This window comes from Zerene cesonia, chromosome 20, assembly GCF_012273895.1.
Source record: "Zerene cesonia ecotype Mississippi chromosome 20, Zerene_cesonia_1.1, whole genome shotgun sequence".
Taxonomy (NCBI): domain Eukaryota; kingdom Metazoa; phylum Arthropoda; class Insecta; order Lepidoptera; family Pieridae; genus Zerene; species Zerene cesonia.
The window spans coordinates 5,506,472-5,531,680 of NC_052121.1; the positions used below are offsets into that span (position 1 = coordinate 5,506,472).

Consider the following 25,209-nt stretch of genomic DNA (forward strand, 5'->3'; position numbering starts at 1 on the left):
AATTAAATCATTGCATACCTTCGAAGAAAAAAAAATTGATGAATGAGAAAACTTAGTATTTGTTGTTAATAAAATTTTACCCTCATGGCTAGCAATGGTGACATATTCACTGGTACTGTTCCTATTGACTAGAAATTTACGTATTTTACATGAAGACGTACACAATCACGACATTATTGCTTCCGTGAATAGCATTTTATCACTCACGGTGTTATCTATTGCCAGTTACCACAACCAAAGAGTAAAGAAACTAAAGCAAAATTTTATCTTTCATTATATCATTGTCAATATCAATGTCAAAAAATAAGATTTTTTACCTTTTACTTGTATTGTTATTTGAAAATCAAAATAAACAATGAAATAGAATTGAAATTCATTTGATAAGTCACATATTTTAATATATATTAAAGGATGATAATGAGAATTTTGCTAACGTCATTTGTCCAAGTCTATTTCATTTTTTACTAATAATAATGGACTCTGAAAGCACCGTCCTGGCTAAAATGATTTCCGACAATGTAATTGACCCTACCGGCTTCGATGTAACTGTAAGTGCTCTCTTGGTTGGATTAGGAGCCGAGGAGTACTTACCTATTTTCAGGTAACACATTTTATACTACTAGGACAGTAATTTATTGCTTATTCTATACTATCACGAAACACAATTTTGTTATGTTTTATTAATAAATTGGTTACAGGAAACATAACATTGGGCAATGTACCTTAATGGAGTTAAATGATGAAGACTTGATGAAATTAGGAGTAGACAACAAAATTATAAGAGACAAACTCTTAAGTGAAGTTAAAAACTTACCAATATATCAAGAAACAGTTCTCCAAACGTAAGAATAATATATACACTGATTGTACTATAAAAAAAAAATTAATATAACACAAATAATATTTTATTGCAGTTCAAATAATTCTTTACTCTTGGGCCCTTTAGAGATAATTGATATTTTGGAAGAGAGTTCTCAGCACTTGTATCGGATATACCTGAGTATGATGGCCAACTCAATAGCACTCAAGAAATCTAAGAAAGTTACAGATTGTTTATTACACCAAGACAAATATGCCTCTGATGTGTGCCTCACTACCCTTAGTCACATGACTAATATTTTAAATTCAATGGATATAGCATTGCATACAAAATTCAAGGTATTTTAAAAACCTTTATATAATACTGTCATCTTTATTAAAAAGGGCACTACTAAGATTTTGTAAATGTTAGGAATATTATATATAAAATATTATTTGTTTTGTTGAAAAAAAACACAGCAGTAAACCAAATCTGTGTAAAAGTGTGTTGATTAAAGATATATACCTACTTATAAGATGGACCAACCTATGACCATTGAAAAATTGTAAAAGTTACAATGAAAAGACATTTTGTAACCAATTTCAAAAAAGGAGGTTTGTGTCCTTTCTACTCAGGCTAACTCTAACAATATAAACTATTGTTACAAAAAATTGCATATATAAGCCTTTTCGTGCCAATGCAGAAATGTTAGTAGTGCCCTTTTTAATGAAGACGGCAGAGTAATTTTAAACAAAACATGCAATTATATGCATTATACTTAGCTATTTCTATTTACATTACTCAGATTGCAAAAGAATGTGTTGTGATAACAAAATATTTATGCGAATTCTTCATTAGATAATGTGATTTAATATTTCTTTAGGTGTTAACCTCAACGTCAAACAGTAACAGAAAAAAGAAGATAGTAGTTGGGACCGTAGGCAGTGCTGTGATTATAGTGTTATCTGTGTTATTTGTCCGTTCATTGAAGCAAATCTAAGTTCCTAAAGACATTTATAAAAATGTTATTAGAATGTTCTGTAAAGTTTTTAAATAGTTTAAGATGCCATTAAATATGAAAACATATTGATGTTAAAAAAAAAACAATAAATACCTCGAAATTCTTGAATTTTCATTGATTAGTGTGTTTCTTTAATTTCTAAAATTATATTATTCACAGAAAATTCAAACTCGGGGAAAGAATCAATTCCTCCTCTTTAAATAAATATTATGTAAACATAATATAAACATAATTAATATACACTCATATTATGAAGAGGAAAAATGTGATTTTTTGCTTGAATGTTTGTCATGATTTAATATTTATTTTACGATTTTTTTTTATTGTTATTTCTTTATTAAATTCCCCTGTATAAGAAAGCTCACCTCATTCCTGTCACCTGTACACAGCTACATACTAGTTTCACGTCCGCGGCTTCGCCTGCTGTGAGAGAACTTATTTATTTTTTGTTTGTCTTAGTATATTACCCATAGGCACACAGGGATCATTCACATATATACAATAATGAAAGAATCTTTGAAAACGGTTTGTCTGTTGATTCCTGAGATTACTGCCTTCAAACAAACGCTTTTTTTTTCATTATAAGTATAGATAGTTTGAGTAAAATTGTGCCACTACAGTGTTAGAAACGAATAAATTAAAAATAAAAAAAAAACGGATTTTTAGGTAATGACCAACAATCATACTCACAAATTAATATCAAATCTTACAGCCTAATATAAAAAAGTTTGTAAGATATGGATGTATGTTTTTACTCTGTCACGCAAAAACCACTTAACAAATTTTAATGATACTTAGCAGTAAATAGCTTTGTACTGAACTAATACATACAACTAAAGAAACACTAGCCTTTTCGCGCGGGTGAAACTGCAAGACACAGTTACTAATAGATACATAATAATCAATTAGACAGGAAACTTAATTTTAAATTCAAAGTTGCAAAAAAATTATACTGACCATTGTATGAATAACTTGGGAAGCAATTCTGAAAATATAACACTTCTGTTTGCATGATAAGTAAATCCGTACAGCGACCCAATTGTTTCGACCTCCCCAATTAAAAGCGTAAGGTAAATGTTGAGCTGGCATAAAGCGGGCGGCGGGCATTGTTTGAGCATCAAGCGGGCGTGACGTCACGAGGCCGGGCGCTCCGGAAGCGGCCGGGAGGTGTTCGCCGGTAGCGGAGTCCTGTGTTCCCTGGACCGACGACATCGTTTATTGCAACCAAGCGCGCCAATTGAAGCGCGTGTCCGCTCCTCGCTCAGTCGAACAATGCATGAGCCGTATCGCGATGTTTGCCAAATAATGTTTCAATTTTTTTAAAGAGATCATATAGGTTTATATTCTCTTTTTGCTCGAAAGTGTAAAAAATGCTGACTTTTTGTTTATTCGCGATTACCTCGTTTGGTTCTTGTGTTATTGCCCAGGATGTAATTACAGGTAAAAACGATTTTTAATTTTATTACTGCTACTTTTTCTAGTAGAGGAAATTTACTCGGCCTAAAAAGATGACGATCTTTGCGATTCTGATGCGTTTCTATGAAATGCACTTTTAATTTGGAGATTTCATAAAGTACTCAATCGTAACGGTCACCGACTTTTTGCTGATTCATTTCAATAACTTTCGTTTAATCCTTTATTGCAATCCGTATCAATTGAATAAATATAAATTGATGACACCAGTTTATTAAATTACCTACAGAATACCCCTGTTGCCTCTTGGAAACCGCATAAATTTGAAAGCTCAGCTAACATATTTGTAAAAATGATTTAGTTTAATTTATCTATAATACTTTGTTATTACAAGCTTAACGTTTTCCGTAATTATTTTTCTTGAAGTGGAAGCGGTGTTAGGGCAGAGCGCAGAGCTTCCATGTAATGTTACCGCCGATAAAGAAGACGACACACTCAACATATTGGCATGGTATAGGAACGGTTCTAGTACAGCGTTTTATAGGTAAATCATTTTTATTTAAGTTTTTCAATACTGTTAAATTTGTAATGTTATTATTAAAGTATGCCAATCAAATGGCGCCATTAAATAATTTATTTCTCCTGCCTTCTCTCCGATGCAAGTATTGCAAGGCCAATGTCACGAGTACGGCACACATTATGGAGGGTTACAATTTACAAATACTATGATTAACTCTCTCAAACTGGAACTTGTTGCGTGCATTGTACCTACCTACATTTAAGCATAGCACCTATATTTTCTTCACATTTTACCAATTAATTATTGTTTTGTAGTGTAATTTGAAACTTATGACCAAATTATATTACTGGTTTACCATAGACACAGATAACATAATACTTGCCTTGGATAATAAACCACTTTTAAATTATAATAACGTCTCTGACCCAGCAGTCGCGACCTTCGCGGGGGGTCCGGCAGCATAATGTCACCAAGCAACAGATACCGATTACTGAATTCAGAAGAAGAAGGACTGGATAGCTTAGAAATTCTAAAAGTGAGGTCGTCGGATGCAGGTCTCTATCACTGCAACGCTGACTTCAAAAGTAGCCCTGCTCGAAAAACATACGTGCAACTGGCGGTTATTGGTAAAACAACTTTCTTTATCAGCTCGCTTAAGCCATGCCATTATCGTATATATTCTAGAAGACTTGTGCCGCGTTCCCTTCGTATAGTGAAAAAAATGTTTTCTCATAAAAACGAATAGTTATTTCATTTGGAAGAACATACGAGATTAATTGCTTGTTCTGGGGAATATATTATAAATTGTATAAATATGAAATGTACATCGCAATTACCCAGACAAAAGAAAAACTCATTGTTCTCTACACGATCGTAACTACTGTATGTATCAGAGTCCACCACTGACTATAATTCTTTGTAAAATATTTACTGATGAGTCTGTATTTCTGATTAAAGATATAAATTTAGCTTAACGGAAATTTACAAATATTTACTCATCTAGTGAAATGGCAGAGCCGCGGTTTCGACTAATTGGTAGGCAAGTTTAATGAGGAAGCTGACGGTGCCGGAACCATTCACTCCATTTAAACTAACAATTATGCACGTAAATATTGTCATTAACATGAAAACCAAGGTGTTACTAAACTCGTATTTGTTAGTCCTATTTTTAAATAACGCGCTTGAAAACTATTTAGTTAATGAAAAATATATCTTATTGTATTGTAGGATGGTAGATTTGCCTATACAGAAGGAAGTGATATAAGTCCATTTGTACTTGTACAACTTAAAAGAAAAGTAATGCACGATGACTTGAGGAAAAACTGTGGTCTAATTAGAAAGACACTTGTCCTGAAAAAAACTAGTTCATGTAAGGCTAGTGCTGTGGAATGTCATAAATAGATAATAATATAATGGTAATGCTTGGACTATAATTGATAAATAACATTTTCACCCCAACGTAATTAAACTACACTAATTTATACAGGCAAATTTAGAAGACAATATCAAAAAATTATGTATCGTTTTATTTCTACGTAATGTATTTACAAAATATTTCAAATTATCAATGCTACTTTGAAAAATATAGCTTTGTAAATTGAAAATTGTGATTTTTACGGCTATTTTATAGAACCGCCGCAAAAACTGTGGGTAATTCATGAGAATGGCACTCGAGTAGCGACAGCCAACGCTGGCTCGAATACGAGCAGAAATATTGGTCCTTACTACGTTGGAGATACTATACATCTCTTTTGTGTTGCGTTTGGAGGTAATTGAATTTGTAATAAGTTCAAGTTCAAATATTAGCTAGAATACTCTTTAAGTTGAGATGAATAGGCAGTAATTTTATTTATAGGGAAACCACAACCATCATTATCCTGGTGGTCGGAACAACGTTTATTAAAGAACACAACAACTCCGCTATCAGAACAACGTGTCCGAGGCGATCTGAGATTCGGTCCATTGAGCCGGGAGCACCATGGACGTGTGTTTACTTGTTTTGCTAAAAATAATGACAGAACACCTCCGCTTTGTATTGACATTTCAATTGAGATGTTTTGTAAGTATTTGATTCTGCTCTATTGGATGGAACTATGTACTTTAACATTTTTATTAATTAATGCACTGAAACTAAAATTAGGCCCTTTGCACTTTAAATCGAATGAGTGTTTACTAAATCATTAAGACTACAATTACAGTACCCCCAGAGCTGGTGACCATAAGAGTAGGAAGTGAGAAAAGTGACTCGGTATTCAGTGGACGCGCCCACTCTGGAGATGTATTGACGTTACAGTGTCGCGTGCTCGGCGCCAGACCCTTACCAACAGTCATATGGAGAATGGATGATTCACAGCTATTGAATCTAGAACAGAATATCACGGTATTACCCATTACAGTCTACTGGTTCCATTTATGTAATTCCTCCAAAAACTCTAAAATTGCATTTATATTTATAATCCTAAAAATATAGTCTTCCTTATCTAAAAGAAAAGTGAAACCCGTGCCCCCTTGCCCATACATTATACATCTGTTTCACTGATAGGTTTTCTTTACGGACAAGTTGGATGACCATGATAGTCTTCTGTGTCCTACCACACTGAGACACTAGGAATCTAATCAAGAACACATTAGTTCTAAGCAAACGCGTTAACCACTGTACTAGAGCAGGCGGTAGAGTAGGGGATGATTCAAAAGAATCTATCAATTTATATAATTGGAGTGAATAATTAATCGCGAACAAATTGAAACAAGTAACGCTATTATGTTGCTTTTTTTAAATTAATAGTTATTATCATATTTTAGATGGAACCTTCACAACAATTAATGGTAAATGAGATTCAGTTAAGTATATCCGCTGAATATGACGAGTCTCGTATCACTTGTTGTGTGCCGGTTTACCGCAGAGACTCGGAGGAGTACGTGTGTGCTATTGGTCAACATTTAACTGTCCTGTGTAAGTAGCTGATGTATGTGACGCTATTAGATTTTAAGTTGTGTTTTAGGTTTAAAGTGGTAGCCGATTCTTACCGATAATTATAGTTTCAAACATATTTTATGGAGTTTGTTATCAATTGAAGAAAATAAAGAGCCTACTAATTATTGCATTTTTTAACTTCTAAACTTTTTGTATCATTTATAGAGCTAATAGCGCATATTCATTCTAAGAAATATTCTCATATATTTGTTTCAATTAACCTAACTTTTCTCCTTTTTTTATAGATCCACCGAAGTTGCATATATCAATAACTGATACTTTGGAAAATAACACGTTATCAGTCATTAAAGGTTCAAACGTGTCCATGAATTGTAGTTTTGAAGCTAACCCATCTGTTTTTCAATTGATTTGGTTTCATGAGGTATGACAAAGATTTATACCAATTATAAAATAGTTAATTTCGCTTTCAATATTATTTAAGCATATTTTATAAAAATTGTTGTGACAATTCGTGCCAATTTCTATGCTTATCTATTCATAATGAAGCCATGTAGCCATGAACTTAAAAAATATATATTTCTGTATCAATAAATCAATAAAGATATGACTAGTAAATATAATAAAATTTTAGTTACTGAATACTTTTAGGAATCCATATTAAGCCATACTACAGATCAAACAATGGTATCCTTACACCCAAGTCTTGAGTTAACCGCGGTGTCCGAGGCTGATGCCGGTGAATACGTATGCGCTGCTACTAACGACGAAGGGTCCTCCTACAGCGAGCCTATTATCATTGATATCGTGTGTAAGTAATCGTTTCATCGCTCGTTAAATGTTGCCATAGAAAAAGTACAATTTAAACAAAACTTACCTACTTATTTACTACGCTAGCGCACATATCTGAAAATCATGAGATCTGCTTAAAAACTGTAAGAAACGAACTGTTTATTACCTAAAGACTCTTTAGAAATCAACAATAAATAAATCAGGTTTTCATATAAAATCCACATTTGATGTTCAAAATCGTAGTGGTAGAAAGTCGCAATTATAGCGCTTTTAAGTTCATAGTATGCAACTAAAACAATATTAAGTAACCTTACCATTTCATCAGTCCCGCCGTATTGTGAGGACGAAAGCGTTGTAGAGTATGGTGTGGTAGCCGAAGACAGCATTAACATAACATGCAAAGTGAAGGCGAACCCGGAGCCCTCGTCCTACCGCTGGCTTCTCGTCAGCGAGATGGACGGCACCAAGCTGCACTCCAACCAGTCACATACCGTGGAAACTGAAGGCGACACTCTAGTCTATCAGAGACCGAATTGCACTACAAGTTTGTATCAATTTTATTGCTCGACTCTTTCTTTACATAAATTTTAACTATTTGAAAGTTTTTAACTATTTCAATTTAAAAATAAGGGCTACCAGTTACAAATCATCATACCTATAAATATGTTTATATACTTACACATTGTAATAGGAAAGTTAAGATCTGAAATTGGGCCGTGCTATGTAGATTCTGAACAAATAGTACACTTCTATCAATAATCTTTTCAAGCAATTCCTTATTAAGAAATTATAAATGAGTGTATATATACGGAGATATATTTCCTTTTTAGCATTAATATACTGCTGGGGATTGAATTCAGTAAAGAACAGTGATCTGCCGCAAACCAAGTGCACGTTCATGGTAACGGATGAAACAATCCCCCAACCACCAAGTAATTGTGTCGCTGTGAAGAACACACAAAGAGATATAACTGTCACTTGTGACCCGGGACATGATGGAGGCCTCCCGCAGGTATGGATAGTCGTTAACAAAAAAATGTTTTTTGTTATCTGTATACTTGCTATTTCTATTACTTTTTGGTCGTGATGTCAATAAGATCAATATAATAATATGTTCCAGCACGTTCAAGTCAATGAATTTGGATATATATTAAGTAGGAAATAAACATCTTGCTGTAGTCCTATTCCTAACACGATAGTTAGAGATATATCACCTATGCCTGTATTTTAAGCGTAAAAACAAACTAAGTTGTTGCTCATTAAATAATGTATATATCTACTGTAACTTTAGTAGCTAACTTATACTTATCATGGATTACTCTTTACATCTATTTAAAACGTGCACTTATGACCTAAAGACGTTTTTAATTATTTCTAGAAGTTTATGTTCACCGTGAAGTCATTAGATTCTGAAGAGCAAATCCTTTCTATCGTAAATCAAGAGCCGACGTTTATGATCCAAGAACCTAAAGAAGATTATAAATTTGTACTAGTAGCTATTAACGATAAAGGTGAAAGCAAATTAATGGAAATCTTAAGAGAGGACATTGTTGATGAGAGTATTGGTGAGTTAAACAACTTATATTCAAATGTAAATGTAGAAAAATAAGTGTTTCGAGTTTCGGCACTAAAATTGCACTTTGATGATTGCTAGAGATAAACTGTAAAATATTCGTAGTAATTTTTTATATAATCTACACTAACATTACAAAGAGGCTCTATCTACTATGGGTATTTCCTATGTCTAAGATCAATCTCGGATAAGCTTCCCGGTTTCGCGATTAAACAGGGACAAGCAGCTCTCTCTCTCTCTCTCTACAAACAATCCATGTTTAAAAATTATTACATTTGTTATTATTCTATATTAAGATAAACATTAATTGGGAAAACTCTATATACCGAGTTTGATATAGTTTTTCCTTTGAATCCTCATGTTCCAATGGGCATATGGCAAAAAAAACTTTCCTTTTCTTCCTCATTACATCAGCTGTCTGCCAGAGTAGGTCCCGTCAAAATTAGTCCAGCCGTTTCAGATTAGCCGAAACAGACAATAATTGTAAAAAATATTATATTGTATGTACCGTATATAATATATTTATATACATGTAGTAAAAACTGGTCATTTCAAAAATACAGACAGAAACAAAATTTAATTTATATTTATAGACAGTGGCGTATAAGTATTTATTATAATTACTTCAATCATAACAAATATTTACTTTAAAACAATTTTTTAATTGTCTCAAATACTTGAACGTGTGTTGTAACGCCATTAGAGCTTTCATGCGACTGCGCATGTAAATCTTGAGTCAAACTGCTTGAAAATGAATGAAACGAAATTGATTTTATTTAACGACTAATAATCGGCCAATCTCCTAAGGAGTTAGTCTTCAGAAGCAAATTTTTTACAGTGTGGTAACTCAGTTGTGAAAAGTTCGTAAAGTAGTAACTGTAATTTATGTTGCTAGTGTTTAATAGTTTTATTACCTGCCCATCCACGAAAAAGGGCTGATGATAAAGTTGCATAAAATTTTTAAAGTATTTGTATATTTAATGATTTTACTTCAAAAAACTTTGCCAGTTTTGATAGCAGTGGGCCCGATTTTTTTATTTGCCCCAGGGCCCTAGGTTACCAAGCTACGCCACTGTGTATAGATGTAAAAATTATTTTTATAGAATATTTAGTTTTTAGCCGTGATAATTTTACATTTTATTATAATATTAAGTAACCATGTAAACACAGTAAGTAAACATGTGTTAACGCTTTAATCGGACAAGTTTAATTCAAACTTAGTAGGTACACGTATACGGTGACGATACTATAATTTTACGAGTTTAAATTATATCGAATTATAATTATATCCTTACTTATACTCTGTATTAGATCAAGTGATACAATTTAGTTCATTCTTTCATTAAAGCGTGTTTTATTAGTTATTAAAAAAACCATTATTTAGAGTTGGATTCACAATATTTGGTTTTATTTTGCCCGTATCCCTTTTCCTTACCCCTCCTAGTCCTTTCCCTTATTCCTCTCATTAATCCTTACATATTTCCTCCCCTTTAAAGTCGACCAACCATTTGCAGAGATTTAAGGCCTCTGTAATTGACTTTACGTCTCTGCAAATGTTCAGAGCGGTGGTAACGCTTCCCATCAGGCGACCCACTTGCTCCATTACTGACTATGTACATAAAACCAGATGCCCGCAACACGATAAGCGCGGTGACGAACATTACAACGCTCGCATTGGCGCTGTGCGGCGGTGTAGCGCTGCTCGCGCTGGCCGCGTGCGGGCTTGTGCTGTGCGCGCACGAGCGCAGCGAGCGCGCCGACATGCCGCGCGACCGCCGTGACCCACCGCTTTGTGCTTATAACACTGATGGTAAGATATATCTTACACGATTACCAAATTTTATTATTACCAGTTAATTGTTGTATGCTACTGAGAGCATTTGCAATTGTGTTGAAAAAAATAATTCTAGTTACATTTACAATAATTTAATAGGTATCATTAGTCTTCAAACGATTTCCAAACAATGAGTTTTCCATGTATACCGAACTTTTGTCTGGGTGAACTGATTTCGATAATTTTTTATTACAATTATAAACAATAATATCGTTATATAACAAACTATTTTTGTGATATCCCACCCCGGTATTTTAAATATTTTGATGTAATTAATAAACACAACAAATTCCTCCTTCCAGAATCTAACTGTGAAACTTATAACGACAGCGAAGACGGGAGCGATTGCAACATCAGACGAACCGAGTCCTTTCGGAGAGCCATGGGCAAGTACACACCAAAGAACTGTGATGTGAGAAGAACCAGCTCATTTCACTCGGCGAGATATCTGCACGATATTGCAGATCATGAGCCAAAACGCGTTGAATCCAGGCATGCTGGTTGTAGAGTCCATTCGCTACAAAACATTAGCAGGAAAAAGGAGATGGACGTTCTCTGTGACCATCTCGTTATGCATCTTCCACCTGATACAAACTATAATGTGCCTAAACCGGTAAGTTTATGTAAATATACTTCGAAGGAGTTACGATATTCACGAATATGATGTTAGTTTTATTGATAGAATAAACGTTATATTAGGAAAGGAAATCCTCCGGTTTGCCAAAACCAATTTCATCTTAACCGATTTAACAAACAAAATAATTAATATTATCAACTGATTCAACAAAATTTAAATTTGTTTACAGTAAAAATGTATAAAGATGAGATTTAATTCAGTTTTTTTTATTTAGAATTATTAATAAACGTTCACATTTTAGATGAACACGTTCTACACAATGCCGCGGAAAGCGAGACACAGATTACAAAAGGAGATCAGCGACGAAACGTCTGAAATAACGCAAGCTTCAGATGGTTTCTCACTCCCACCGCCGCCAGACGAGTTTGGAACGTATCGAGCTGCAACCAGAATAAAGGACATACCAACAAAATCCACCCCCACATACACTACTATCATACGACAAAACTCCGGAAAGAATTTAAATAAATATGGTAATACCATATCGCCTATGAATACTGTAGGATTGCCTAGTATAAGTGGACATCAACCTAGCCTTTATACTTATCCGGATGACGACCATCAGGTAAACAGAAATCCTTTTGATGACGAACACTAATTGATGTTTAATATTCTTAATAATCTTTTGTATTTTTTTTTGTTGCATCGGCTTACCAGACGGGTTTGGGTGTTGGCAACAATACGTATATTTAAACAAATCTTAATGCCAAAGTGTAATAATAAGTATTAGAAAATGTAATAAAATGTAAAGAATATAAAAACAATTATAAATCGGATAACGTGCAAGCGTTAAAGTGATCCTAGTCGTGATAGAAAGTTTTACACAGATTTTTTTCAAAAGCACTTATTTTTATGTCATAAAAAATACATAAATGTTAATATACATGATTTAGAAATGTATAAAATAAAAATTTTTCTAATGTGTTAATTGAATATAGTCGTCAGTGATCTTCGGATTTCATAGTAGGAAATATACATTTGTGATAAATATTGAATTTTCTTTTTTGTTTTGTATTTCACAAAAATATTATTAGATACTATTATTTAATGATGTTTTAATACCGATTGTCATATTAGGTTTATTCAATATTAGCTTTTGCCTGCGGCTTCGCACGCGTTAAGTTCGGAGTAGTTTAATAGATGTTATTATACATAAAATCCCTCCTCTTGAATCACTCTCTATTAAAAAAAACCCATTAAAATCCGTTGCATAGTTTGAGAAATTTAAGCATACATATTCATCTGTCCCAGATCGAGAAAGCGACTTTGTTTAATACTAAGTAATGAAGGGTTATTATAAACAACGACGTCATAGTCCAATCGAAGAAACTTTTAAACATACTGAGGTGCGCACGGTGCGTAAGGGGAAATTAGCGCATGTGGATTAGCATTTCCAAAAAATTACATACCACTTATATCATAAATAGAGATAAGAAGTATAGGAACCGCTAGTAGCCGTTATTTATTACCCGTGAGTAACAAAATACCTTTGTACCTTTTTTTTATTTTATTTTTGAGTTTGTTATTTAATTTCCTCAGTTTAATTTTAATTTGCATGAAATTTTGTATTAAGTGTATTTATTTATAGAATTTTTAAATAATAGACACGAAATTGTCGCCGCTATGAAATTTTATAATTACTAATGTTACTCGTTTATGGTCCCGCAGGACAGGCACTGCCTAGTGCGGGATCCAATGAACTCACATTCGTAAATTAATTTTTAACTTTAAGAACCTTGGACACGTGCGTATTATTTTTGATTTTTATGTCTATCTTAAAGTAATAAAGATATTTTATTTTTTTTAATTTTTAAATACCAGCACAACAATTAAAAAAAAATAATAATAATATTTTACAAAAATTCGAAGCGAATAAAACTAAATATTCTAATTAATATTTTAAATGTTAAATTTAACAAAAAAGGAACCTGTGTACCTAGTTACACAAATTATAATTCAAGATCGATCGAGAACCGATTGACAGGATTTTAGTAATTTTTTGTTTTTGGAAGTATTTTTATCTAATTATCATCAAATTAACATAACTTTTTTGTTTAAGTCCGCCTTAGATACGGAGTCTATTAGGCTATGGCATCGTTGACTATAAATGATTGTGCGTAAACTATTTGGATAGAGATACTTATCAATATCGCACTGGATGCACAAATAAAACAATATCAAATATTTAAATTTCAATTATTTACAAAAATAGAAATCAGTGTTCTTTCCGAATTACATTCACTATTAACTTCTTACATGCAAACATGCATTTTTCAGCTTTGACAGGATATATAAGAAATATATTATCATCAAATGTATACATTGCATTGTGACGTTAATTGATAAGTTATTTTAAAGTAAATTTTAGTTTTACAGTCACTGCCGATAAATAATAAACTGAAACATAATTGTATACTTATTATTTAAAAAGTTATAAAAGTGTAATTTTTAAGGAAGATTATACGGATTTCTAATATAATTATATTTTAATTTTACCAATGATCGCAGTTTTTTTTTAACAAAAAAAAAACTTACATAAATAAAAATCATTAAAATTAATGCTACATTAGTCCATTCTGTCTAGATACGCCTGCGCCACAGTAAGTTTGTCAATCAGTATTTGTGTGTTGGGTCGACTCTGAAAAGGAAAAGAAAGAAAAGAGATAAATACAACATTTAATAACCTATTTTTGTATAGTAAATTGACTTGGTTGAATTTAATTTATTAGGTTATCTCAGGTGATTCTATAAAGCCTTTTTAAGTGCTGACAAATTTTATTCGGTACAGTTTTAAGGCGAAAATAACAGAATATTTAAATTGCTATAGCGTCCTACAGCAGTTATATATCACTTATAATATTATTATATTATACCTAATAAGTGATGTATTCTCTATAATAATTCACTAAAATTAAGTTTTTATCTACAATTAAGTTTGATTATATTAAGGGGTGGTTTCACAACGTCCTACATTATTTAAAATTACAAATCATCATCATCAGCCAGCAGTAGGAACATACAGTTCCTACTAGGGACATTAGCTTTCTACGAGATTGGCAGATATCACATGTCGTCGTGAAGTTTTGTTTCTTGGACATGCCGGTTACCATGCCGTTTCTTTGACATGCAGGTGTTTTTCCCCGTTTCGAATAGTGTTCTTATCCACATTAATACTACCTAATATTATAAAGCTGAAGTTTGATTGCTTGTTTGTTTGAACGCATTAATCTCAGGAACTACTCGTTTTGCAAATTCTTTCAGGTTTAGACAGCCCATTTATTGAGGAAGGCTTTGGCTATATATGTAAGTACCATGGGCGATGCCGGGGCGCACAGCTAGTGTGTAAATAAATTAAAAAAATATATTATTTCCAGCATGCTCGCCTGGTCTCGATCCGACTTATCGATTTTATGCCAAGGTCTTCATCACTGATTAAAAGTAAATATGTCCAAAAAGTGTTAAAAAGGCTATTAGGAATATTATCAGCAAATCTAAATCTTTGCTAATGTTATAAATGCGACAACTTGTAACTTCGCCTATTCTATCTATTACAAGAGCAACAAGAAGCAAGTATATAATATTACTTTCAAAGAACTTCTAAATTTAAGGTGTGGTAGATACCACACTTTTAATTTATTGTCCAAATTTGTAAATAAATAAAAATTAAGATGTATATAACAGCTTAGCAGTCTGTCTTTCTGTCACCAGGTATCTTATGAGCAGATGTGATGATTGTTAGAAAGCTGTAAGATGATTTTTTAGAGTTAGGGTATTTCTGTTGCCGTTTTAAAAACAATAAAAAGTTAAGAAGCCATGCGTTGCCATGGTATAGCTCATTTGTACGTAACCCTTCGAGTCCGACTCGCATTGTTAATAATTGGGACTCTAGATAGTGTTAAAGGATTATTTACCGCGGTGAAAAATATTATTCCTTTGGCCAAGCGGGCGAAGCCGCTGGTGAAAAGCTAGTAAACAAATGAGTAGATTGTGTAGTGTGTATGCACCTGCAGCGCGGACAGCGCCGCCTCGTGCAGGTCCTTGCAGCGGGCGAGCGCCTTGCGGCGCGGCGCGGGCGCCAGCTGCGGCACGTCGGCGCGTGCCGCCTGCAGCAGCAGCACCGCCACGCCGCACACGTGGCACTCGTCGCCGCAGCCCAGCCACACGCGCTCGTTCACGCTCACCAGCCTGCGACACAATACACACTGCGTCACACGTACGCACTATGCACACACACATGTACTACAAACGTTATGTATTATATACGCACTGCACAATTTATGGTACTTAATATATGTACGTATAAGTAATAAAAATTTATAATTGAACAATCAATTAGATAGATACATCATTTTAATATCTGTAATAATAAAATAATCAGTTATACTTACTTTACGTAGATGTCTAAAACTTGTTCCAAAGATACGCCAATATTCAAAATTGCCTTAAAAACCATACTCTTTTCAGCTTGAATTTTGCAATTCAATATTTCTAATTGACGAACAATAAAATCTGTGAATAAAAAAAAGATGCAAATTGAGTTATATGTGTTGTCATTTGATACTAAGATTTAGAAAATAAAGCTCTAAAAATCATACTCACACAACGGAAAACAGTGTCCTGAATTTACATATTCTCTTCCTAATGTGGTTAATTTGCTAAGAACTGAGGCAAGCTTTTCATCAGGGGAATGCAAAGAGCGAGCGGCTGATTCCGCTTCAGCGAGAATATTACTCCAAATGTTCTCCACTAACAGAGCGTCATTGTGTCCTGAACATTGCACAATAGCGAGCTTGCATTCCCATAGATTGAATCGGTCTGCATACTCTTCATACAACTGAAAGTTTAGAGTAAGTTTAGTTATTTAAGATATAGATCAAAATATTGTATAAAATATTAAAATTGTTGTTTAGTATTGATGATCAAAGATCTCAACATTTTGAGAATGAGAGAGAATATACCTGGGTGATATCCATAAGTTCATCATCCAGGCGCTGCAGGAGCGCCGGCGGCGGCGGGGGCGCCGCGGCCGCGGCCGCCGCGCGCACGGCCGCCTGCACGCGCGCCACCTCCGCCGCCTCCTCCAGCCGGCGCACCAGCTCGCCCGCGCCGCCCGCCCCGCCCGCGCCGCGCACGCACACCACGCCCGCTGACAGCCACGACATGCGTTGCGCTAGCGTTGCGCCCGTGCTGGAATGCGATATCGCTTTATGATTCATGAACCATTTGTTCCCGATTCGCCCGTGTTGACTCCAGATGTAAGAAGTCATATAAAAATATATTGAATAAAGCAAAAAATTTATGATTTTACTTTGTTCGTTAAGATGATAATATTTTAAGTTTCAATGCATTAATTTCGTGATGCTTTAACATGGAGTGAAATCTCGATGTTGGTAAGGAAATTATATTGGAACCATTATTATATGTTTTTTAAAATGCATATTATTATCATATAAAAATAAAAAGATTAACGCAAAATCTGAATACGTTTTATAAAGGCAATTTTAATGTTTTTGGTACCAATGTTGAAATTGCACTCATTAAACAATCTATGTTTAACCTTCAACTTGTCTTACTTCTATTTAATATAAATTAAGGACTACAGAAACAACGAAATACATTATCTCTCTTAATTTGATGTTTTAAGATAATCAAATACACATTCCAGAAAAAAAAACAATCCCCATAGAGAACATACCAAAACAAAATTTACTCAACTATTGTATATATTTTAATTATAATTAATGTGGATATGTTCAAAAGGAATGTGAATAGCACTATGTCAATAGCACTTATTGAGTTAGCTTGTTCCATCCTAAGCCAAGATTATTGCCTGATCTGATTTCCATCAGACGAAGCGATGGTCTAATACTTGCCAAATGAAAAAAAAATTACCCTGGTCTCGTAGCAAGGCCTTCCAGCACCTCAGCGGCGGCCAGGTGATCTCCGGCGCGTTCGAGAACCTTCCACAAGAGGTCGAGCAGCAGCAGCGCGGTGCGGCCGGACGCCTGCCGCGCCGCCGCCGACAGGTACGTGCGCAGCGATGCGGGCGCCACACCGCTCACCGACACTAATTCTGTAATTCATTTGTACTTCTTTTTAGGTGAATTAAAAATACATATATCCGATATACATTTGAACAATCACGGGATTGTTCTCTTTACAGAAGAGCATTAAATAATTATATAATAGGTACAAAAAGTGTATGAAATCAGCCTATAGAATCATTTATTAGAATAGAAGATCAATAGAAAATATTATTAGAATGTTTAAGAAATTATTTTCCTTAAATGCCGGCAACACCTTCACAGGGACTCTTGTGAGGGCTCATGGGCAGTGGTGATTGCTCGATAATGGGCGCACCACTTATTCGTTTTTTCGCTCTCTTTTATAAAAAAAAAAGCTTACCTGATCCTAAATTCTTTGATATAAGCCATTCGTAGGTTGCAACATGTAATAGTTCATCTTCTCTCGACAAACATTCCGAGACTAGTTTTCGACCCTAAAAAGAGAATAATAATATTCTAAAATTCTATGAATAACTAAAATTATAAATGTAAAATTATGTTTATATGTTGGTATGTTTTTGTCTTTCTAACTTTATTAATTTCTGAATTTTGTGTCTGAAGGCAGTTAGAACCTAGAGACATATAGGCTCTTTAAAGCAACTCAATCCCACGGAAAGACCCATTATGATGCGCATTTGAACACTCCAAAATTTAGAAATTCCGATAGATACCGCAACAATGTGTGAAAAATGTAAATTTTTGACCAAGCGAATGAAGCCGCGGGCGAAGTTTAGCAATATTTAAAAGTCAAATTTCATTACCTGATAATTAGCATCAGCTGGTGATAAAGTTAGCAAAGCGTCTGTAGTTTGCGTGCGCACACGCGGTGGCGACGATTCGGAGCTGCCTTCAGCACTGCGTTCGTACAAACGCTCTAACGCAGTACACACTTCGCGATATATTTCCATTCTAAACACAAATAGAATTATTAGTAATGTCGCATATACGTCAAGGAACTTATCGCACGTTTCAACAGTATAATAGGCTTGTGTACAGTTTAACTAAATTATGAACTATATATATGCTTATGTGTCAATTTATTTTATTCAACATACAGTGTTGACTATATTATTCAGACGGCACATTTATATTCTGAATAATTTAACTGGTTGTTGATAGAAATATCGTAACATACATTAAACTGTACCTTTTATAATAAAGTAAATGACCATCTCGGTCCTGTGACGGCTGGTCACTCTTGTAATAATAAAGTGCTCTATCTTGTGGATCTATTCTGGACGCGCAGGTGACGCATAGTTCCACAATACCAGAATAAAACCCAGCTGAGAGTAACTTGGAACATACTAGAGGTAGATTCACATTGGGAGCTACGTCCTAAAATAAAGATTGGTACCTTTAAAGATATATTTCTATACAAAAAATAAAACAAAAGATTACTTTAAAATAAATTCACTTACTTTACAAAGTTTCAAAGCCTGCTGAAGCATTTCTTCTCGTTCCGCGGAATTCTTTTGTTGTTTAGCAAACATTAATAGTTCATTTGCCTAAAAATATATTGAAGTCAATAAACTATATATATACACATGTAAACTTTAAACAATATCAGAAGTTAAGTCATTTTAAAAGGTATGTTTGTGATAAAATAAAACATTATGTGCATACTTTAGAGCACGTGGCGTCCTCTTGTCTATAAAGCGTCGGACACAATTGTCTCAATTTCTGCGAAATACCGTCAACCGAAGCATTGTCACGCAGGTATCCTGCAACTAGAGATCCCAATAACAAACACGCCACTTCTTGTCCACCAACCAGTAATTCCCTGTAAAACAAATAAAAATACTTAGAAAATAGAGAATATATAAAAAAAAGGGTTGGAGTTGCAACAACTGATCTCTATTATAGTTAAAAAAAAACACATAGCAGATACAAAGTCAAAATTTATACATCAATATTTACCGAAAACTAGCAGCTTGCAAGGGGCTCTGTTGTTCTGGCGGCAGACTGGCCGCTATTACGTGGAATTGGTGCTCGCATAGGACTTTCCATAAGTTGAGCATTTCTATGGCCATTGCTGCAACATAAACGTAGATTTTTACAGTCACGAAAAGCAATCTGTTAACGATACGTATGCATTTTTTGTTTTTGTTTTTTTTTTTATTTTTGTTTATTAATTTCTATTTAACTGCAATAAATGATAATAGGAAATAATCTTAAATGATGATGAGATGTATCGGTATCTTATTGTGAGATAACATCATAAGATATTCGAATGATGTCATGAGATAATAGAATAATATCATAACATATACTAAAAAAATTAAAATTTAAATAAAGTTGGAATTAGATCGTCGAATAAGGAAGGACGCCTAAATACTCGGCCACTCATGATCCGTATCATGGGGTTTTTACTTATAAAGCTTTAAAGAAGTATATAAGTTTTTGATGCTATAAAACAAAAAATAGAACTAAGGTTTTTTACAAAAACATAAATAATACTAACTAATAAATATTTTTAGTGCGTGAATAGAAGCTTGTTCATCAGAGTGGGGTGGAGCAACGACACGTTGTATGAATGACGCCACACGTTGTAATTTCTTTACAATAAAGGCACAATCTTCTCCTGTGACTTTGCTAGACATCTAAAATATCACATAATGTATTCATATTAAAAATTGTTTGTAAAAGAGATTCAAACCATTAATTTATTTTTTTAATCAAACAAAATTTTTGGAATAAACAAAAAATAGAATAGAAAAATTAGTTTCACTTATAAACCATGCCGGTTCTGTATTGTTTAATTATTTTATGAAACTCATAAAATAATTAAACAATACAGAACCGGCATGGCAACATACATTTTCAAAAATTAGCAAAATACATCATTATACTCACAAGCTCTTTTTTATCTGGTGTTAGTGACTTAGTCACACATTTCAGATTCCAGATAGGTGAAAGTATCCTTCCCACATAGATATATAGGCCATTGTGTTTCGAACTATATTCAACTTGTAATTGGAAATTATCTCTAGGTGGTTGAGTGACGTTACCAACGAATGACGATTGGTTAAATGGAGTTCTATTCATGTTTTGCTGGTATGGTGATTGAGGTGCTATGGATTGATTGCCTATTGACTGATTCATTTGCATCTGTTGGTAAGATTGGTTCATTTGCATTTGTCTCATTTGATCTTGAGGGCGTATTGACATTGGAGTAGATACTTGACGTGGAGAGAATTTTGGAGATCCTATGACATAAATATACATGTCGTTAAAAAAATTGTTCTAATCAAGAATCAATAATTTGTTTTTTTTTTATCTTTTACCTATGCTTGAAGGCGCGTGAGAGATCTGGTGAGGCTGTAGAGGTGCTGGCACTGGCTGAGAACCATATATGAAGAAGGCTCTAGACGCCCACTCGCTGATAGACAGGTCGCCGCTTGTCGCCTCCTCGCAGGCTAGGTATAATGCGCAGGCGCACGCTTGGTCGTAACCTTGTAACTATAGAAATATAGCTTTTAAATTTTGAAGATAATTTCAAATCAATCAATTTATCAAGAAATTCATCATTTATTTTATTTAGGCCCAAGTATCATCATCGTCAGCCCATATATGTTCCCACTGCTGGGACACAGGCCTCCTATGAGGGTTCAGGCCATAATCTATCACACTGGCCAAGTGCAAGTTGGCAGATGTCACATGTCGCCGAACTTTTTGATTCTTGGACATGCCGGTTTCCTCACGATGTTTTCCTTCACCGTTTTAAGCAGTGGTGTTATTCACATGTGCATATGTGTCTGAGCTACCACTGCTCAAGACCCAAGTATACTAATTATTAACAAGTGAAAATGTACTAATTAAAAAGAAAATCTAAACTAAAAACACACGCACCTGAAACAAATCCTTCACTGGCTGCGCATCTGGTCCACGATAATCTCGCAGCAAAGACCGAAGTAGGTCTGGAGGAGCGCCGGCGCTAATGAGTGCGGCTCCCCAGGCGCTTACCACTGCCCACCGGGAGCCCGACCACGGATCTAATGCAAAAAGATATCATGATCAAATGTTATTGTGCATCACACATTTAAAAAAAAAAATTATCCTTTTACACTATTTGTTTCGAGTTCAGAACGATTCCCACTGTCTTAAAAACTTTTTTTCTGAAAGAAATCAAACCTTTTCTGGCCAAAAGAGCGGGCGACAAATGTGAGTCGTGTATTGTTGGTAAGGCGGTCAAGGCCCACACTGGCCCATCTAGAGGTAACAATGAATGCGCTTCACTGAAGGCAGCGCCCCCGAGCGCTCGCGACATACACCACAGCGTCTCTGCGTCCCCACCGCCCGTGGAACACACCATTACTAGTGTACCTAACAAATCACATTTTTTGATAAATAGATAATTTAGAGGTTATTTGTAGTACAAGTTATATCAGGATCAGAATAATTCAACAATCACAATCACAATCACAACACACAATCAGAATAATTATCGATATAAGATAAACAAGTTTCTTTCAAAAAGATGGTCCTTTTGCATCTACCAAGCGATTTGCATAGATACCTTGTAATAATCTGATAGATTTACACACATTCAGTTAACTTCAGTATAGTTTGGTCGTAAATGTATACATTGCAAAAATAAACATCCTAATAACAATATCAAGAAAATTTAAAGCTATTCATAATATTATATTAATGAATTAACTCACCATTATCGTAAACAGCATTGTGTACTTGTTTTGGTTTCAGTACTGAAGCATTAGGTGTAAATCCTGGCGGCAGCCTAACATGAAGTAAAATGAGATCTTGCGGTCTAGCTGGGCCTCCTTGATTGGGACTAAAATAAATCAAGGTTAATCACCAAAAAATTACAAAATCATTCAATTTAGTAATTATTCAAAAGACAGGTGGTTATTAATAATGTTAGAAGAAGTTTTTCTCATAATGACAGGTGAGTATATTTCTATAAAATTTTTATTCATTTTATTTACATTATACTACCTTGTAAAGCATGCTTACAAAAATAAGAAATTTATTATACTTACTCTCTACAGCCTGTACTAAAGTATAATCTCGCTCCAGTCTGTGTAATAGCAACAACATTTAAATGCTCTGATTCAGACTCCTCTACAGCTGATATAGCTATTACAGGTTTGAAATTATTTGTTTCTACAGTTCTGAAAATTAATATAATATGAAATAGCACTTATATATGTATAGAAAAGGCAAAAATAAAATACTGTATTGACTTACTTAACAATTTCTAGGGCAGAAGATACAATTCTATTTTGACCTAATCTAGTGACTTTAGTTAATCCTTCACCATCCATGCCTAAATCAAACACTTCAATGCATCCTTTTTCACTAAGTGTGTATAATATATTCCGAGAGTTGTCTACTTCAATCTTAACAATGGGGTCCTCATCATACAAGGCTGCATTAAGAAATGAAGGCACCAAGAAAGAGAGTGCACTTGTGGAATGGTTGATTTTCTTACAATGTTTACCAAACCATCCTAATTGAGCCTGCAAACAAGGTTTGAGTTTGAAAATTGTAAGCAAAAACATGCTCTATTTTGTAAGACAGAAAACTTAAACACAATATTTTTATTAAGAATCTAGCTTCATACCTGGTAAGTTATTTCATAAAGACATCCATCTTTTCCACCCATAAATATTCTGCCCTTGGATGTTGATTTAACACACAGCATTGAAACACCATCAGTAGGCAAAACAAATACTGGTTCAGGCACCAAGTGTATTTCTTCAAATTCAGTGGAACCACTCTGTTTGCCGCTTGAAAAAGTAACACCTAAAATTGTCCGAAATATTAAATGCAGTTTAAAATTTTCAATGGATCTTAGTTCTTATTTTTATGTGATAATGGTTGAAATAAACTAAAAATGGAAGTAGAACAATTCTTGTTAAAAATTTAACCAAAAAGATATTATTTTTAGTTTCTGAACTTGATTTAATTTTTTGTTATGTGTATAAAACCATTTTAATTCTATATAATCATTTGAAACACTCACCCAATACTACAATTTCGACTGTAGTCGTCAAGACCAGTAGGTACTTCACAAAACTTTGAAAAACTCCTGGCTTTGGTTTAACCAAGCCAACACTCACAATAGTCTCTCCTAGGCCATCAAAGTATGCTACATCACTTCCATGTTCAAATGCCCATACATAAATATTACTATCAATAGCTAACCAAACTCTGCTAATTTCTGGAAATACCCCCATCAAACAGTGGCACTGCATATCTGTATAAGACTAAGGAAATCAATGTTTAGATTTATTATGTAGATGTTTGAATATTTCGGCTAGTTAATACAAATACACAAAAAAAAAGTACAAATACTCATGCTAATTAATATCTATGAAGGTAAGGTAGGAATAATTTAAAACTGTATTGTTACTAATGTCTTACAGTACTGGTTAATTGCATCAATTAAAACAAATGCAATTTGACTGCTTAATAAAAGTATAGGTATTTTGTGCTTCTCTTAATCATTGTATAGTAATGTTATAAACATTAAGAATAAAAATGATTTATGCGTTCTATAATAATATTATTTGAAAGGATACGAGCAAAATGTTCCATTATTTCTGGTGGCAGTGGAACTCTATTTAATATTTTTAACTGCGACAAAGATGAATGGTTTAGCAGAGCAGCCAGATTTCTGTAGTCTCCAGCATTTAGACCACTACATGTTGGAATCCCTTGTACTGCTATGCCTGTTATCTGGAAGTAGAACATTACTTGTATATTATCAACGTTTTTATTTTTAAATAAAAGGATGTAACGTGCAAACAAACCTCTAGAAACGAAGGGCGGGAATTATCACAAGTAATGTACCGGTCTAGAGTACATCCCGCTAATTCCAAGCACTCCAGCTGCATTTTACAGTTTTCTAGTTGTCTAGGCGCGTCACCACTGTTACTAACACTCGGCATCTGATAAATGTTACTTCTTACACATTATTTAGTACAGCAAAATATCAAAACAGAAACTAGTCGACAAAAGTGAGGTTACTTTTTTATTTCATTATCTGTCAAATGTTAAAATGACAAAAAGAACACAAACCTTTTGCAAGGTTCAATCACTTTGGTCGTTAGACAAATAAGGCTAGGTTAGAAATTTTTAAAAAAGCACATAAAAGTTCTTTTATTTAACAAAATTCAATTCATACACACTATTAAACTGGTATTTATTTAATTCATTAACTAGAAATCCATTTAACATTAACGGTTTGTACATATTTAAAAAGTTGAAACATAAATGTCACGATAATGGACAGATAATGAAATACAGATATAATCCACAGATAACACCATAGACTTTACAGTTATTACTTTATTATTCTATGTAGGTAGGTATAAATATTATATTTCAAATACTTATTTTTTATTTACTGAGAATGGTAAAAAAAATTATTTTGCTTACTTTTTTTTAATGAGTGAAGAGCTTAGTGACAACTAGTGTAGATGAAGCTTACCATATCATTAAAGAATATAAACCTAGTCTCTAAAGACTAGAGTATAAATTAGAATTACTCATGTAATATTTATCCGCATAAGCATTGCTCTAAAATAAAAACCGATTAACAATTAATTTTTAACAAAAATTGAACCCACTTCAGATCCACTCAAAAATGACTGGCGC

At 33.9% G+C, this 25,209-nt stretch overlaps 3 protein-coding genes across 4 annotated transcripts; 2 read left to right on the top strand and 1 right to left on the bottom strand.

The window, feature by feature from the left end:
• Positions 1–278: 278 nt before the first annotated feature.
• Positions 279–1,938, top strand: LOC119834993. The gene is made up of 4 exons (XM_038359571.1): positions 279–601; positions 699–842; positions 915–1,158; positions 1,683–1,938. The coding sequence occupies exons 1-4, from the start codon at positions 474–476 to the stop codon at positions 1,797–1,799; spliced, it is 633 nt and encodes a 210-aa protein (XP_038215499.1). The 5' UTR covers positions 279–473; the 3' UTR covers positions 1,800–1,938.
• A 1,020-nt stretch (positions 1,939–2,958) lies between these two features.
• LOC119835107 (hemicentin-1-like) lies at positions 2,959–12,357 on the top strand. 2 transcript variants are annotated; one of them, XM_038359738.1, is made up of 15 exons: positions 2,959–3,260; positions 3,660–3,777; positions 4,183–4,379; positions 5,384–5,521; positions 5,609–5,812; positions 5,952–6,133; positions 6,556–6,706; positions 6,973–7,109; positions 7,337–7,496; positions 7,803–8,021; positions 8,308–8,489; positions 8,856–9,042; positions 10,678–10,860; positions 11,187–11,497; positions 11,763–12,357. In XM_038359738.1, exons 1-15 carry the CDS (start codon positions 3,191–3,193, stop codon positions 12,117–12,119), a joined length of 2,796 nt encoding a protein of 931 aa, XP_038215666.1. In that variant the 5' UTR covers positions 2,959–3,190; the 3' UTR covers positions 12,120–12,357. The 2 variants fall into 2 exon arrangements, with proteins under 2 accessions (XP_038215666.1, XP_038215667.1); XM_038359739.1 differs by having other exon boundaries at positions 4,186–4,379.
• Positions 12,358–13,701: 1,344 nt separating this feature from the next.
• LOC119835246 (nuclear pore complex protein Nup154) lies at positions 13,702–24,795 on the bottom strand. The gene is made up of 25 exons (XM_038359960.1): positions 24,631–24,795; positions 24,363–24,500; positions 24,132–24,288; positions 23,573–23,806; positions 23,171–23,352; positions 22,795–23,066; positions 22,587–22,718; positions 22,251–22,378; positions 21,718–21,909; positions 21,436–21,578; positions 20,871–21,045; positions 20,440–20,792; positions 20,048–20,186; positions 19,504–19,618; positions 19,210–19,366; positions 19,005–19,091; positions 18,734–18,921; positions 18,348–18,495; positions 17,927–18,020; positions 17,414–17,594; positions 16,480–16,708; positions 16,121–16,355; positions 15,910–16,030; positions 15,526–15,706; positions 13,702–14,159 (listed from the first exon to the last, which is right to left on the bottom strand). The coding sequence occupies exons 2-25, from the start codon at positions 24,498–24,500 to the stop codon at positions 14,088–14,090; spliced, it is 4,053 nt and encodes a 1,350-aa protein (XP_038215888.1). The 5' UTR covers positions 24,631–24,795; the 3' UTR covers positions 13,702–14,087.
• Positions 24,796–25,209: the final 414 nt, after the last annotated feature.

Excerpts from the sequence above, each read along its gene's own strand:
- LOC119834993 (XM_038359571.1), top strand. The coding sequence starts at position 474 with ATGGACTCTGAAAGCACCGTCCTGGCTAAAATGATTTCCGACAATGTA. Across the intron at positions 602-698 it reads GAGTACTTACCTATTTTCAG|GAAACATAACATTGGGCAAT; the intron begins GTAACACATTTT and ends AATTGGTTACAG. Across the intron at positions 1,159-1,682 it reads CATTGCATACAAAATTCAAG|GTGTTAACCTCAACGTCAAA; the intron begins GTATTTTAAAAA and ends ATATTTCTTTAG.
- LOC119835107 (XM_038359738.1), top strand. The coding sequence starts at position 3,191 with ATGCTGACTTTTTGTTTATTCGCGATTACCTCGTTTGGTTCTTGTGTT. Across the intron at positions 7,110-7,336 it reads AATTGATTTGGTTTCATGAG|GAATCCATATTAAGCCATAC; the intron begins GTATGACAAAGA and ends GAATACTTTTAG. Across the intron at positions 9,043-10,677 it reads CATTGTTGATGAGAGTATTG|ATGCCCGCAACACGATAAGC; the intron begins GTGAGTTAAACA and ends ACATAAAACCAG.
- LOC119835246 (XM_038359960.1), bottom strand. The coding sequence starts at position 24,500 with ATGCCGAGTGTTAGTAACAGTGGTGACGCGCCTAGACAACTAGAAAAC. Across the intron at positions 18,496-18,733 it reads CATTTACTTTATTATAAAAG|AATGGAAATATATCGCGAAG; the intron begins GTACAGTTTAAT and ends ATTTGTGTTTAG. Across the intron at positions 16,709-17,413 it reads GGCCTTGCTACGAGACCAGG|CACGGGCGCAACGCTAGCGC; the intron begins GTAATTTTTTTT and ends ATCGCATTCCAG.